This window comes from Sphaeramia orbicularis, chromosome 2 (genome assembly GCF_902148855.1).
Source record: "Sphaeramia orbicularis chromosome 2, fSphaOr1.1, whole genome shotgun sequence".
Taxonomy (NCBI): Eukaryota; Metazoa; Chordata; class Actinopteri; order Kurtiformes; family Apogonidae; genus Sphaeramia; species Sphaeramia orbicularis.
In genome coordinates, this window is record NC_043958.1 from 11,472,821 (window position 1) to 11,489,557 (window position 16,737).

Below are 16,737 nucleotides of genomic sequence, written 5' to 3' on the forward strand. Positions count from 1 at the left end.
CTGTTAAGTGTTTCATATCAGTGGAATGTTGATAAGATCATCAAACGTGTATTTGAAGATTTGAATGAATTCTTTTTTGATTATTATTTTGTGTGTCTATGTACTGTGCTTAATGAATTTATTTAGACCACCTTTTTTTTCCCACATTTGAGCCATTTCACTGGGCTTCTCTGAGAAGTCACAAATTAATCAAGCATAACATTCAACCACTCAAGTAAATAACCTGGTAATTACCACTGGTGTTTAATTTAGAACAGCTGTGGCATCAACCTTGCACTGGATGGTGATCTAATAAATTTGTTAATACTGTATATTAAGTCTACAAATTAAGTAAACTGCGCTTGAAACAGCAAAATCAGCCTATGCAATTATTATTATAGTATTATGCTATTACAAAAGGAAAAGAGATCAGCGCATCCTTAGTTGTATGGTGATGTTTTGGATGTAGTGTCAGAGCAGAGCCTGCCTTGGATACCATACAAAATGAAACTTGTGTATCGTATTTTGTGTTGAGTTTAACAATTTATTTTTTGTATGTTTTAAAGCTAGTTTAAATTTGTATCTTTAACCCATAAAAATCCAAACATCCACTGATGTAAACAGTTTAATCCCTGTTGATCCACTAATCCTATCAATACATGTAAATAATTGGTGTAAAATGCAGTTTGTCATCTTTTCATGGACATCAGACCCATTTGGATGTTCAGAGGCTCCGTAGTTAACGTGAAAACACCGTCATCTTCTACAACATTGATTCACCAGTAAAACCCATGGAGTTTAATTAATGACAGTGGATGTAGACACTTGGTTTATGTTCAGTTAATAATATATTTTACTAAAAAAGTCACTTTTTTCCTCAGTTTTCTCTATTTTTGGAATAACGCTCAACTTTACTCTGAGCTTTTATGAACATAAACATTAATAATGACATAAATGTAGGAAAATACCTGATTTTCACTGATAAAACACAAGATACAGAAAATAATATCACAATAAATGATGATAAATGGTTAAATACAGAGAAAAATTCATTTGGGAAGTGCCACAAAAGTAACACTGGGTTCTTATGGGTTAACCTGGCATGTCTAAATAAGTAATCTGCGCATTTTCCGCAGTAATCGTAATGCGACTTCACCAAGCCGTTGCAGTAGTCATTCCAGACCAGAGGGGGCGCTTATGCATAAATATAGTTTGACAACGCTGTGTTTAAACTATTAAAAAAAAGAAATAGACGAAGAAGAAATACAGCCTCCGCCAACATGAAGGCACCCGGGGCAGCTTTTGCCTTTGATATAAATGAATAAGGCTTGTTATTTCTACACTTATCGAATCCACTAACTGGACAAAAGTAAATGCGACACCGAATCAATATCTTGGGTGAGACTGCTGTTTATTTTTGGGTTTTTTTCTTCCGTTCAGGACACAGAAAATGAGTCGAAGGCCCCGCGCTCTGAAGTCTTTAGCTCTTTAACTTTAGCATTAGCATCCATTCGCATGTGTTTTAAGTAAACCATGTAAAATAAATCTCTTTAATCCTTATCGACAAAGCTTGTGTAAATACATATGAAGTAAACAGAGCTCCACGTCTCGGCAAAAGCACCCGTTGGCTAATAGCTAAAGCTTATCGTCACCCAGTAAGCTAAGCACTTAGTGCGTAGCGGCTTCAGTTTCTCACTTATTTGCATATGTTGATGTTTTTGACAAGAGAAACTAGTGCTGTCAGACTAGTCAAAAAAGTTGCGATTTTACTAGCGTCAGTTACTTGTGATATTAAAACTGTGGACGTGCGCATTAAATGAATGAGTTGCTTGGTTCAAATACTGTTGCACACTTCAGTACAACATTTTTCAATAAATTATGCGTATTATCTTGCAGTCCTATTTCCTTCGTGGTATTTATGTTTACACTGTGTGCTCTGTGGTTGGGTTAGGATGCATATTAACTTGACTATTTGCCATGTTTCCAGTCCTGCAGAATGTCCAAGATCAGGCGGAAAGTAACAGTGGAGAATTCAAAAACCATATCTGACAGTAGCAGCAGCACCACGACCAGCAGCACCAGTAACCCCGCCGCCCCCTCCCGCAGGCCCAGCGTGTTCGAAAGACTTGGCCCCAGCACTGGGAGTAATGCTGCTGATGTATGTATTGCCTCTACTGCAAAATGCAACTTGCGATTATTGTTATTTTTGTCATGGGCTGTGAAAATACAAGACGTTTTCATGTGTTTGTGTCTTTCAGAGTCACTGTAGAAATTGGCTGAAAACTGGTAATTGCAGCTACGGCAACACTTGTCGCTACACACATGGAACTCAGCCACGAGGCAAAGGATTTAGTTTTAGTCTGTAAGAAGACCTTTTGTTCTAAGTTCAATTTCACTGAAGCAAACAAAATGGCCTACAATTAGTAGCTTCATTTTACTGACACTTGACCTCTGTTTTTCATGGAGCAGGTCAACAGAGAGACCCACAGGTGATCTGCGGGAGAGGATGAAAAATAAGAGACAGGATGTTGACACAGAAAACTTGAAGCGAGATCTAGACGAGCCAACACCCCCCACAGCAAGAGTGAGTTCTCTGTTCCCTTTCCCTGGAAATCTAAGAATATGTTTCTCCAGTCTGTAACTGTAATAACTTTTTAGCAGAGAGACTCCTCCAGAGGCCGCCACCGGGAGAAGGAGGATATAAAAATCACAAAAGAGCGAACCCCGGCCAGTGAAGAAGAGCCCACAGAGTGGGAGACCAATCGTGAAGGTACAGTTATTTGTAGTTTATAAGTTGTTATAAGTGTAAGTGGATATTTTGAATGAATTTAAACATACTAGGTAGTTTTTGTGTAATGACTTTTTCATTAGTCTTTAGAACATTAAACACTCCACAGTCCTCTTAACCCAAAAAGAACATGGTGAAATTTACTGGTTTTTGGTAAATTTCAGATTCAGATATCGGTGACTACGACTACGAGTTATCTTTAGAGATGAAACGCCAAAAGATTCAGCGTGAGTTAATGAAGCTAGAGCAGGAGAACTTGGATAAAAGAGAAGAGATTGTCATTAAGAAAGACGAGGCGCTGACTAAAACAAGAGCTGCTGCTATGCCAAAAGTAAGTATCAAGATGTAGACTTGGACATGTAATCTCCCACAGTACTAAATATTTTGATATGTGTTTGTTTAAATATGCCTTGATTATTGCAGTCTGTCTTCTTATCTGTCAACTCTTCCCTTTAGGCCTCCCCCGAGCCCCTAAGCTCTAAAGATTCACCTTCATCCAGGAAGTCCAGTGGTTCCCCAAAACACAAAAGTGGAGCTAAAGGTCTAGGTTCTGGGAAGAAAGAGAAGAAGACGTCTGTCTCTTCACCTGTCTTAGAGACTGCCAGGTTAGGAGCGTGGAGTACACAAGGGGCTTTATGCACAGCCCCACTATTTCCTGAACTTAAAGGAGTGATATTTAGCTTTTTTTAAACAGAATTAAACATTTTAAAACATTTCCCTGTGCTCTACATAAACTGTAAATGCTATGCTTGGGTCTGAATTCTTCATTAATTTAACTCCACAGGTCCATCTACAACCCTATTTCTGAGTAATGACACCAGAAAGGTCATTTTGAGCGCTAGCCCTTTAAATGAGCCACTTCACAACCCACCTCCCTGCAGGTTGTTGACCATGCTTTCTGTCCCATTCAGTCACTTGTGTTTGTTAATACAACCAACAACTGAACATTTTAGGTAAGCAGCTTAAAGTTTGGACATATTTTAAGTATGGACTTGATCTACTGCTGCTGACAAACAGTTGTGGCATACTCGAAAAAATGTTCATCGGAAGCTTTGACTTTATATGTGGAAATGTTGTGACATAACTTAAGGAGGAATTAAAACGGGTTGTAGAAATCCACACGGTTTTTGCCAAAAGGAATGTAAAGATAGCTTTGCAGCACCTGGAGGGTTCAAAGTCAACATTTTGAACTATTAGGGTCCAAATACACAAATAAATGTACCAAAGACTAATAAAAGTGGGTTTAGCAAAATGTGACCCCTTTAAGACAGCTCCTTTATATCCTGTCTTTCATTATTGGACACACTGATTCATCCAGGTGTGTTTGCTACTTCTTGTTGTGACTAATGTCAGGCACACCTGGATTAATCAGTGTGTCCAATAGTGAAAGACAGGAAATAAAGGAACTACTTTAAGTTCACAAACTAGTGGGGCTGTGCATAAAGCCCAGTGTGTTAGCTGATCTGTGTAATTTTTTCAGTCCCCTACATTTTGCAGTGAATAACCTTTAACTGTGTTCTGCTCCAACTAGGTCTTCCAAAGGCAGCCACAGCAAGAAAAAAGGGCCCCGCACTCCAAGCCCTCCTCCCCCAGTTCCTCTGGACCTTCCTGTGATGGGGAAGAAACACAAAGGCAAGCACAAAAACAAGGAGAAGTCTGAAGAAAAACAGAAGGAAGGAAAGGATCGGGGACGAGATGCAGAAAAACATAAGGAGAAGAAGGAGAAACGCAGGTTGGTGACCTGTCTTTTGATCATTATTACAGGGTGCTTGTGCAGGTCTTGAAAGTCATAAAAAGTATGGAATTTTGAAATGCTGATTTCCAGATCTTGAAAAGTCTGGAATTTTGTGTGAAAGTCTTAATAAAGTGTGGAAAAAAGTTTATCTTGTAGTTAAATTTTAGAGTATGCTCAAAGGCACATATTCTTGTTAGATAAAAAAAATACACAAGGAAAGCATTAAAAAAAAAAAAAACTTTATATGATTTCACTAACCAGTCGGTACTGGAATGATTGTCTGATTATTTGTGTAATATCCATGCACTTTTGTGATTTTCATGATTTGAAAACATTTTGACATTTACTGTGAATTATGCATTCATTCATTCATACATTTATTAAAATAAACTTTTCTACTACACACAACAGGTACAATCTCAACCAAAAAAGTAGGAACGCACGTAGAAAAGTACATAATGTCAGGTCTTGGGGGTAAAAAGTAGCAATTTTGGAAAAGGTCTGGAATTTTTATTTAGATAAAGAGCAAGCACCCTGTGTTAATGTGACAGTTATGATACTGTTGACATTATTTATGCATGAACATAATAATCATGTATACACAGGGACAGATCAGACAGTTCCCATAAGGCCAAGCGAGCTGTGACATCAGAAGAGCGCTCTGGTAGTGTTTCGTCTCCATCCAGGGGCATGTCGCCCACATCCAGGAAGAAATCCACCTCTCCTAAAGCCATGTCCCATAAGACCTCAGTACTGGCTTCTCCTCCTCGCAGGTAATACAGAATTAGTTGTTAGAGCACTATTTGATAGAGAAAATTGTCAAATATTAGTTTATTGTTTTTTTCTCAGTCATTCTGTTATTGTTGTCCAGCTCTTTTCATATAGATTATTTCAGTTCAAAGTGTTACTGACCGTGAAAGACCTGTGTGATCCATTGACATGTGAGACATGAGCCTCATATCGGAGAACGCACCGTCAGATGGTATTTTTCATTTGTAAGTTACATCTGGATATGGTGTACTAATGGCCCCTTACCATTGCAGGTCTCCCTCCCCGCCACACCACCAACGTACACCTACTCCCCCTCGCCACCACTCCCCATCCTCCCACTCAGGTTCCTCTGCCCAGCGACACTCACCTTCCCCTCGTCGCCGTCGCTCATCCTCTCCGTCCTACCACCGCAGTAACACAGCCCCAGCATCAGGCTCCTCGCCTCCCAGCTCCAGACGCTCTAGGTCACCTGTTGCCTCACATGATGCCTCCCCCCACCGCCGATCAGACAGATCAAGCCCCAGCCGACATCACTCCAGAGGACGGGAGAGGAGCCGCAGTGATAGAGATAGGAGTCCACCTGCCCAGGAGCGCAGACATGAACGCAGAGACGGTATATTTATGTTCTTTAATTACTTTGTTCCTCTCACATCTGTTTTACCTTTGAAATCAGACCAATTCCATGTGTTAAATTTTTCTCTCTTCCAACAGAGAGCCGCAACAAACGAGACAAGGACCGGGATGATCGGCACTATGACTCTGAACAAGTGTCATCTCGGGACTCTCGTGATGACAGGGACACCAGAGATACCCGTGAGCGGCGGGATGTTTGTGATCGAGGAAGGGAGACAACCCGAGAGTCTCGGGAGAGCAGGGACCTAAAGGACTCCAGGGAAAGCAGGACAGATACACGCTGCAGTCGAGAGTCACTGGAGCGTCGCGACCGTGAACAGGATAGAGAACGGGACCGGGAGAGAGAAAGGGAGCGTACTGAGGGTCATCGGAAGGAGGAGCTGGTCCAGGAGGACAGGGGTTACGGGAGAGCTCACGGTCGTGATGATGGGGGCAGAGCTGAAGGAAGGATGGAGAATAGAACGGAACGGAATGGACGAGGGAGAGGACGCAATAATGAAACATCTGATAAAGGCAAGAAATCATTAGTTGTCCTTTGGTTAAATTTGTACCTTATGGGTGAATCTCTCATTTTATATCAAGTATTTTTCTTTTTGTTTTTATTCATTTGAATTTCTGTTCAAAACTCTAAAACTCTACTTCTACCATTTCTATAACTAGAATTATAATTGACATTTTAAGTATGCACATCCATGGCTGACAATGATCTGTACAAAGTGAAATTGAACATACACTGCATGAATATTAATCACCTGTTTGAGAAAAAAGTAGTGGAGACCATAAACTTTATTGGCATGGCTCTTACCTGTATTTCTTAGATGCATTCTGATTGGCTGTGTGTGACCCAATGGTATTGTTGTCGTCTGTTTGTATCTTTGTTTCATGGCGTTGGGTCCTCCATTTGTTGCGAAGCATCCATAGGTTTTCTTGGATGTTCAGCCCAAATTTCAAACCAGTTCAGTGAAAAATAGGCAATTGGTGATGCTTGGAGCATCAATACTAATAAAAAAATCCTAGAATTATCCTCAAAAGTATTTGTTGTGGCATTCCATGAATTTATTAGCTTTTGCATAAGTCTTTCAGCCAAATCTGTGATATGGGGTCCGTTGTGCCTTCGTACAGAATGACTCACTGGGCTTTTAGGCAATATGCACCTGTGATGATTGTTGTTTTTACCCTCTTTATTGTTTATCAGGCTCAAACAGAAACTCCCGAGGTTCTCAGCTGGAAAGCAACCATGACAACTGGGATTCACGAAGTAGTGCGGTTCGTGAGCGGAGCCCAGAGAGGAGCTCAGACCGCAACGCCAATGAGAGGAGCTCCGAGAGGGGTACAGAAAGAGATCGCTACGACGGGGACAGAAGAGGAGAGCAAGGCCGGGACTCGTCGTACGACAGGAGAGGCGGGCACAATGAACGGGATCGCAGAGACAATCGAGAAAGAGGTTGGAATTTTCAGCTGTTTGTGGATTTACTGGATCTGTGCCTCAAACACCAGCATTTTATTGTAAATTAACTTCTATGTTTCCCCAGATGTACGAGCAGTTTCACCAAGCAGACACCAGGGACGATTAGAGGAGTCTGAGAGGGACGAGAGGAGAGACGATCGTAGAGACAGAGCAGACGAAAGACGGGACGACAGGGCCCGCGACCGGGAGCGAGAAAGAGACAGGGAGAGAGACAGGGAACGAGAGAGGGAAAAGGAGAAGGAGAGAGACAGAGAAAGGGAGCGTGAGAAAGAGGCAGAAAGGGAGCGAGCCAGAGAGCGGGAGAGGGAACGAGAGAGGGAGCGAGAGAGGGAGAGGGAGAGAGAGCGTGAGAGGGAGAGGGAGCGCGAGGAGCGGGAGAGGGAGCGGGAGGAGCGAGAGAGGGAGAGGAGGGAGAGGGAGAGAGAGCGGGAGCAGCGGGAGCGAGAGAGACAGCGCGAATGGGAGGAGCGAGAGAGAGGACGCGAGGAGAGGCGTGAGAGGAGAGAGGATGCCAGGGATGACCGGTCTGTTCGAGACAACAGGGACGATCGAAAGGCCAGGCAAGTATCACAACCAAGGTATATGGCCCATGAAAAGAGCGTATTTGTCTGGTAGAAAAGGTGTGTTTTTTAGAAAATATCAGGGATTTATTTAATGAGACTGACTTTGTTTGGATAATTTCAGAAATAAGCAGTTTATTTGTTAGTTGTAATGGTTTCATGTGCATTTATCCATATAAACAGTAATTGAAAAAACACTTTGCATTTTGATTCAAAAGTTGTTTTTCACGTTGAGGAGTTATCAAGTGTGATACTCCAAAGTTTGGTCTTGTATACGCCATTGTTTTTTTTTGTTTTTTTTAACGTGGTTAAATATATGAAATTAACATATTCTTGTGGTATTTGATTCTAATGTATTTACTGTATTCATTAGTTTTCATTGTTAGATAAGATCAAAATATTAATTTTGTGACTTGCTATAACAGATTATTAAATCAGCCACATACTCCAGCTGTGTCTCAGCTCTTACATGTGTTAATTTGTCTGAATACTTTGTCTTCCTCCAGTCGTAAGAGGCACAGGGACAACAGCCCCAGCCCTCGGTCCTCACCTAAGCGAGCAGTACGGGACCTGAGCCCAGCAGAAAGCGACGGTTACAACAGTGGAGAAGACAAAAGTGAGCGCCTGATTGGCCGAGGGCAGGCCAAGCTCCACCCACAGCCCCTCCTCCCCAGCCCTGTGTGTCCGCCTCCATCTGACAGTAGGAAAATGCTTTTTGAAAGGACACATTACTATTTAATGGGGAATGCACCTTTTAGTATGAAGTGACTTTTTTTTCTATCTTCTATCAATAAAGTTTTATTTGTCTTTGGTATTCATTCCATTTTTGGCAATCCCTAATTATCCTTCCAAAAATGTAATATTTTTAATTTATATACAAAATTTACATCTAAAAGTACCAAAGCTAAATAATTCTTTAAACTATTGAGCACAATACTTGCACTTGTTTGGTTACTTTCTATAAATAAGCCACTGCCCCTTAATGTTACACTTCTATTAACTACTACTTTTGGCACACAGTCTTTCCAGTTTGATGACTCTTAAAAGGAAGAATTTTAAATACCTAGTGATATTATACTTGGAAATCATAATTAATAACTCTTAAGACTGTCTAATATTGACACTGTTAAGTGCTCAAAACATTTAAGGTGCCTTTCATCGGACTGTCTGTGTGTAGATGGAGAGAAGCATCGTCTTCTAAGCCAGGTGGTACGACCCCAAGAGCCTTTGCTACGTTCCCCACCGAGGGCTGCTTCAACTGATGACAAGGCTGGTCACTGGAAAGATGAGGAGCGTAGAGGAGGAGGGGACAAAAGGGATGTACGCAGCCGTCATGAGGACCTAGAACTGCGTGGAGATCGCAGCAGAGGAGGTGACAGACGAGGAGAGCACCTTTCAGACGCCCCTTCAGAGTCACGCAGCAGAGTCAGAGACCAACGAGAATCTACGCCGCCTCCTCCTTTAGTTCTGTCCATCACCACTGATGACAGAGACATCCCTGTCTCCCAGTCCCATGAGGAGGGCAAAAAGAAGACAAAGTCCCAGAAGAAGGGCCTGAAGAAGGGTCGCAAAGAAGAGGACCTTGGTGTTGGCAAGAACCTGGCTGCTGCAGGAGACCGTTTCAACCCTGAACCACCAGCAAGTGGTCCTACAGATGGTCCTCCGCCTTTACACTCCCCACGGAAGGGAGCCAAGAAAAAGGCTCTTGACCGAAAGAGGAAGCGAGGCGGTGAATCAGATGTGTCTGAGGAGGAGTCAACAGCCCATCAGCCACACAGTAAGAGAAAGAGAGGGCCCCGGACACCCCCACCCTCAATGAGGCCTGATCACCGCTGTACTGCTGGCAACACAGAGCCCTCTCCACTGCCCAAAATGGACAACTTCAGTGACTGGTCAGATGAGGAGGTTACAGACAGAGGAGGGTTAGAAACATCAGCTCCCCTAGCCCTCACTGACAGGACTACTGAACCTCTGAGGAGAGGTGGGGGCTCCAGAGTCGGCAGAGACAGGGACAGGTGCAATCCCCCACCAATCGCTCCTCTACTCCCCCAGGATCCTCCGATGCTTCTTCAGACTCTCACTCCTCAGCCCCTCATGTCCCAGCCTCTGCTGCGCAAACCTCCCCCAGAGCAGGTTCGCAGCAGCAGCATGGGGAGCAACCAGAGCCGCGCATCGTCCAGACGCCTGCGGTCACCCTCCAATGAGTCAGCCCACCGAGAGGACCTACAGGGACCGCGATCACGCCGAGGACGGCTGCAGGGAACCAACTCACGTGACCGAGAAAGGGAGCGGGAGAGAGAGAGGCCAGTGGTTACTGACCCACCAGGGGCAGAGAGGAAGTCTCGTATTGACCAGCTGAGGAGGGGAGAGCCCAGTCGCAGCACCTCATCAGGTAAATACAAACAAATGAACTTTAGCTGGGCAGTCATCACATGCCACCAGGAAGTTGTCAGGTGGAAGAGTTTCAGGTCTCATCTATTAGTCTAACACACAGTGGTTTGGTCTGCCATTATACTATGCACCCGCTACTTAAAATTAAGGTTAACTCCCTTCATTATCCCCTCAGAAATTTGGTCTCTGAATTTTACCCATCCTGTCACACACAACCACAGCACATAGCATTAGCAGGAGCACACATTTGGAGTAGTGAGGCCCCATTGAAAGTCCTCAAGGACCAACCACAGATCTTCATCAATACTGTGATCAAGGTATAATTCTTTATTTGTTTTGAAAGAAACTGAAGTCTGATGGTTACATTATAAAGCTATTGGTAATGAGGGTTAAAAGATTTTAAATGTAGATAACCTGAATATGCATATTTGGCATGTTCTGCTTTTAGTAATTTTAACATGAAGAGGTCTGAATGCTACTAGATCTAGGGTGCATCAATGATTGCATGTGTTTCTTGGAGAAAGTTTGTTGAGGTGGCTTGTGGGGGATTTTTTGGAGCGGTTTCAGTGTTCATTGATGGAAGACTGTCATTCACACTCACATTTAAAGCTTTGATGAGGTGGGAGTAAAAATGTTGTTCTGATCTGGTTATGGGGACGCCGGTTTTCCCATGTGTCCCTTATTCTTAGAGCCACAGTGTATATATGTCTGTATGAAAGAAGCTGGATTTGATAGAGTTGCTTTAAGGCATTTCGCTTCTCATCCAAAAGGTTTCTTCAGTGTTGGCAGACTGTAGATGGGAGGATTGTTCACACCTTCAGAACTGTTGGAATCATGTGAATTATTAAGCGGCACAATTGTAATGAGAAGCGTTAGACTGACATTGATCAAGATGTACCTTGGTGTTGTCTCATCTGTGGAGGGTTCTCACAGATGCATTGAAAGTGGTTTAGTGATGGTTGTTTAGGTGAACATTGATAAGTTCTCGTACTTGTCTTTCAAAACTGTCCTCTGTGGCTGGAATGTATATGCTACAATCTATAAAGGAGAATGGCGTCAACAGACTAGGTTGTCCATCACGCTGTTGTTCATAATTTCATTTCTGAAATAGATTTAGCACAAATTTGATATTTTTCCACTAAACTGTTCTTAAACTATTCAACTTCTCAGCTGTCAGTATCATTGTCACTATCAAAAATTGCCAGAGTTTTGTGGTAAACGGACCACTTTACAGGTCTGAACTGGTATAAACCAAGTTACCTTTTTGTCTAGTTTTGTCTTGAAGTGATGTTCACATCTGACATTAGCATCCATCCAGGCCAATCTGAAAACATATGAACATCACTAATGCAGCACATTCAAACCACACACAAACAGAGCCTAAGGTCCACTTTGACGCGACAGTTGTGGAATTATGATTGAATTTGGGTGGGGTTTGTTTTGGAGGTGAAAATTTCAAAGAAGCCTAGTGCTGTGGTTACTTAACCCTCCAAATCCTGAGTCTACTTATAACCGCGCTGTCTCTTCTTGTCTTGCAGACCGGCAGGATTCCCGCAGCCACAGCTCCAGACGTAGCTCTCCTGACTCAGAGAGGCAGGCTCGTTCCCGGTCCCGTGCTGGCTCCTATGACAGTCGAGAGCGGGAGAGAGACAGGGAGCCATTTGAGCGCGAACGGCAACAACAGCAGCCGCAGCAGCAGCCGCCGCTTCTCCTCCAGCAGCCCCTACAACAGCAGAGAGACTGGGAACCTGAGCCCAGGGACTGGCCCAGCCGGGGACGTGAACCCCTGTTAATGCGACCCGGCCGGGAACCTCTCCTAAGGGAGCGGGACATGAGGGACAGGGAACGCTTGCTGCCTGAAGGACTGATCCAACAACATGAACGGGAGAGGGAAAGAGAGCGAGAGAGGGAGCGTGACAGAGACGTCAGAGGTGAAAGAGGCGGCGATCGTGAGAGGGACAGAATGATGATGATGGACCTATCACCACATGGGGACCTCAGGGCTTCAGGACGAGGGGACATAAGGGGAGACCTGAGAGGGGACATGATGAGACAGGACAGGGGTGACTATGAACCACTGCTCCCAAGAGAAGCTTTCAGTCCTCCAGAGCCTGAGAAACCAAGTAACAGTCACCATCTGATGGGAGAACCAAGAGAGCTGGAGAAGGCCGACAGCGTGGACGGTAAGTCCAAAAGTACTACTGTACTCTAAACTGGGTGTGTGTGTGTATATATATATATATATATATATATATATATATATATATATATATATATATATTTATGTACAAACATTTTTCACATTTTAGAGTCAATCTCCTGCAATACAGACCTTTTTCACAGCACATATTATCACTTGTAAAAGTTGGCAAAACTCAGGTGTGACACCTGATATTAACCCAGTGCTACTTTTTTGGCAGTTCCCAAATGAATTTTTTTCTCTCTATTTAACCTTTCTTAAGTGTTAAGCGTTTATTATAATATTATCCTCGGTATTTTGCTTTTTTTTTAATGAAAATCATGTATTTTCCCATATTTAATTCACTGATTATGTAGATTTTCATAAAGGCTCAGATTAAAGTTGATTGTCATAATATCAGAAATGGAGAAAAATGAAGGAAACGTGACTTTTCTAAAATATATCTCATTAACTGAAAATAAACAAAATGTGTCCTTCCACTGTCATTGATGAAACTCCATGGGTTTTTACTGGCAAATCAATGTTGTAGAAGATGACTGTGTTTCCACAGTAACTACGGAGCCTCTGAACGTCCACATGGGTCATATCTGATGATCATGAAAAGATGACAAACTGCATTTTACACTAATTATTTACATGTATTGATAGGATTAGTGGATCAACAGGTAAAAAACAGTTCAGATCAGTAGATGGTTTTGGTCGATGGTGGCTGTTTTGGTCTTTATGGGTTAATTATGGCTCTGTTTCAGGTAGTTTTACCAAATATGTGTTTTCTCTGTTAACAGGTCACAAAGTCACTGTCATACTCATAAAAAAATTAAGACCAGTGAAACTAATGTAAACATATAACAATTTTCCAGATGTTTTCCCAACTCGTTTTGCACCATATGTGACAGACCTGCTATAAACATATAATTGCAAGGATTTTAATGCCCCACGTCTCATTACTTACTTCCTATGTTGCATATTTGATATCATTTGCATATGCTGTTTTTTCAGGAGATGATGATGGGAAAGAAGATGATGGGCAGTCAGTGGCATCTGTTGGAGAAGAGTATGAACCAATCAGTGATGATGAGCTGGATGAAATTCTGGCTGACAGTCAGAAAAAAGAGGATCAGCAGAATGAAGAGAAAATTACGGGTAATATACCTTCCTTAGTGAGAAGCTCCACTAAGAAGTTGTTAGTAAATTAGTGAACAACCATTTTAATGTTGTGTTTTTCTAGTTTTAGCTTTGGTATTGTCTTGGAGCAGAACTTTTTGAGTTAAAAGTTCGTCAGGTCCTTTGCTGTCCCTCATAAAATTAATTCTCGCCTTGTGTCGACAGGTCCTCTGGATGTGATTGATGTAGACTGGTCCAGCCTGATGCCCAAACAGAAGCAGGAGCCCAGGGCAGAGAGGGCAGCGCTGCTCCGGTTCACACCAGGGGCCGTGCTCCTCAGGGCAGGCATCTCAAAACGACTTTGCGGACCTGAGCTCGTGGAACAGGTCAGGGAGGTGTGCAAGTCTGAGCTGGACAACCCCAAAGGTGAACAATTTCACATCTCTTTTGTGTTTTTCTTCATTTTTTGCTGCTTCTAATGTGTTGTATATCAATAGTCTTCATTTAAAGGATTTGTAAGATTATGTGTGTCAGAATCTTACTTTAAACTTGGTCCTACCAGATGCTGACAAACTGTTTGAGCATGACTTAGGGGCCCTGAATATGGCGGCCCTGAAGAGGCGGACAGAGAGAGCAGGTCTACTGACTAACCTGGGTCCCTGCTGCAAGGCCTTGTGTGCTCGTAGGGACTTCGCCATCCGCCGGCAGCTGTTAAAAAACGACAAGGTAGGGGTCTGTCCCTCACAAAACTGCAGTAATATTAGCACAGTTACTACTTTCCAATCACTGGGTCACGATCTTTATCACCATTTTCTTTCACATATATGAAAACGACTTGAATAACAGAAATCCCATATTTTCTTACATTTTCTGCTTTTGTTAAAAGCTCTCAATGTCTTTTTTTTTTCTTTCTTCCAATCACTTTAATCTGGTACATACACAGTGTACATATTTAAAAACATTCTCCATGAAACAAGGTACAGTGAGGCTAACACATTTTTGGTTGTCTGTCCTACTTTCTTAGGGATTAGAACTGATTCTTTTTATTTTTCTTCAAACATCCAGAGAAAAATGGCATGAACATATCTAGCTTTGTATAATATTCAATAGAAAAGAAAGATTATGAGCAATATTATCATAGAATGAAAATAAAAAGGAAAAACGGACAATTGAATCGAATAGTCTCCTTTTATGTCACCAAGGTAACATTTGGCACATATTGTTTCACATAATTTTCCCATTTTTTCTGATGTTTGATGAATATTTCTAATTTTAGATTAACAATGGAGGTGATTTTTTTCCATTTTATAAATATCCCTGGTTATTTGAACCCATTGCTAAACAGTTGACTCATCGTGTACCATCCATTTTTTGTTATTGCTTTTTTCCCTGCTGCCAAAAGAATATTCCAGAGTTCTTATTAATGTTTAATATTTGATCAGCCACTTTTTGATGATCTTTATTCACAGAAACATCATAGCATGTTTAGTACAATGAATTCAACTTACTCTTAACCTACAGTTATCCTTGTACAGAAGTAGAGGAATAAAATGGTCATGAGTAAGGCACTTAAATCATAAGCTGTCTTTGTGTTAGTACAGTTAATCAACTAGAATTTCATGATTGTGAAAGGTGTTGATTTGAGCTTCATTCACATGCATTCATTTCTTATAATGAACTTTTATGAGTCTGTAAGTGACTGTATGTAATGTTTTTATTCCCTTTTTATTTTCAGGGTCTAACCAAGCAGTACCCTGCAACACCTGTGGTAGACAATGAGCTGATTCAAATGAGCATGCGTCTCTTCAGGAGGACTATGGCTGGCCAGGCTTCAGGCCCAGAAAGGTCCGATGTTGTGTCAGCGGCGGCAGCAGCACCAGCAGCTGAGGTTGCTGCAGCTGGTACTAGTAAGCTCAGTGCAGCACAGCCTGAAGTGTGTGTGTCCTGAAAGTAAAGTTCATACACCCAAAAGCTTGTAAGCCTTTACTTCCCCTCAAATCTGTCCCCTTTTCCTAACATCCACAGCCTTTTAGACATCAAGAAATAAAGTAAAATTGTTAATCTTTCTCAGCTATTCTTAACATGTTTTGGTTGGTTGATCTGCAACTATTGTGCCATAGACTATTGGACATTTTAGCCTATGGAAGTGTGTTTTGAATGATGTGCAGACATGAAACACATCTAAAATTATTCATTTTGTGTGTTCATTATAATGTTTTAGATGAGCTTTTTAATTGTATGTTTCATTCGCCTAACCAGGTCTAAATGACTGTTTTGTTTTCATATTTTGTGCATTGATTACTAAGCTGTGCATTAAAATTGTTAGATGGTAATTTCTGTTATGGGTCTTTTGCTTTGTATGAAGTGGCTGCTCAGCCTCTAGATAATGACATGTAAAGTTACTTCTGATGGTGTTTACGTCCAATATACAGCATTTGCCACAGAGAAGTTACTGACCAACAACACTGAAACATCCTGCAGGGACTTGAATGAATGTTTCTTATGAATAAGCACTGCCAAACTATTCCGTCACTGAATGTAACTTGTTACAGATGTCCTGTTGGAACACTGCTTTTTTTTTGCTTGATGTATTTCTTTTGAATGGTTTGGCAATGTCTACCTGAAGTGATATAGGTGCAGAGCACCCAATCTCCAACACTGCCATGTGGAATCCTTCCTCTTTACTCATATCAGCCCACATAGGAAAAGACAAACTGCTTAGATAGGCATGGCTGAAAAAAAGTAACAATTTGAACTTTATACATCCAGAATCACAGTTAAAAGACTTGCACAGCTGGATTAACTGAACATTTGGTTGCATCACAGCTCAACAAGTGACTTCATAAGAGCAGGTTATGCATGCTTTGAGTGCTGGAACACAAATACAAATGGACAAACCAGCTTCACCACTGAGCTGAGCAAACATGAGAATGGGAAAAGTCTGAGTCCTGGATGTGACGTGAAGCCTGCAGTTGACCACACAGCTGGAAAGCACTTTCCCTACTTTGTGCTTCTTTTGTGAATTTTGCAATGTACCAAACGTATCTGGTTTAATGCCATATTTTTTTACTGTAAAATAAATGTAGAATTACATCTAGGGTCCTGAAG

The 16,737-nt window shown here is 41.9% G+C and overlaps 1 protein-coding gene across 2 annotated transcripts; it reads left to right on the top strand.

Annotated features, from left to right (window-relative positions):
* The first annotated feature begins 1,238 nt into the window (after positions 1 to 1,238).
* Positions 1,239 to 16,722, top strand: zc3h13 (zinc finger CCCH-type containing 13). 2 transcript variants are annotated; one of them, XM_030154305.1, is made up of 20 exons: positions 1,239 to 1,377; positions 1,967 to 2,137; positions 2,238 to 2,341; positions 2,449 to 2,563; positions 2,638 to 2,749; positions 2,932 to 3,098; positions 3,224 to 3,372; positions 4,299 to 4,499; positions 5,108 to 5,275; positions 5,546 to 5,886; positions 5,985 to 6,419; positions 7,102 to 7,350; positions 7,439 to 7,934; positions 8,441 to 8,550; positions 9,112 to 10,326; positions 11,864 to 12,508; positions 13,525 to 13,668; positions 13,855 to 14,055; positions 14,192 to 14,355; positions 15,365 to 16,722. In XM_030154305.1, the coding sequence occupies exons 2-20, from the start codon at positions 1,976 to 1,978 to the stop codon at positions 15,575 to 15,577; spliced, it is 5,391 nt and encodes a 1,796-aa protein (XP_030010165.1). In that variant the 5' UTR covers positions 1,239 to 1,377; positions 1,967 to 1,975; the 3' UTR covers positions 15,578 to 16,722. The 2 variants fall into 2 exon arrangements, with proteins under 2 accessions (XP_030010165.1, XP_030010174.1); XM_030154314.1 differs by having other exon boundaries at positions 2,641 to 2,749.
* Positions 16,723 to 16,737: the final 15 nt, after the last annotated feature.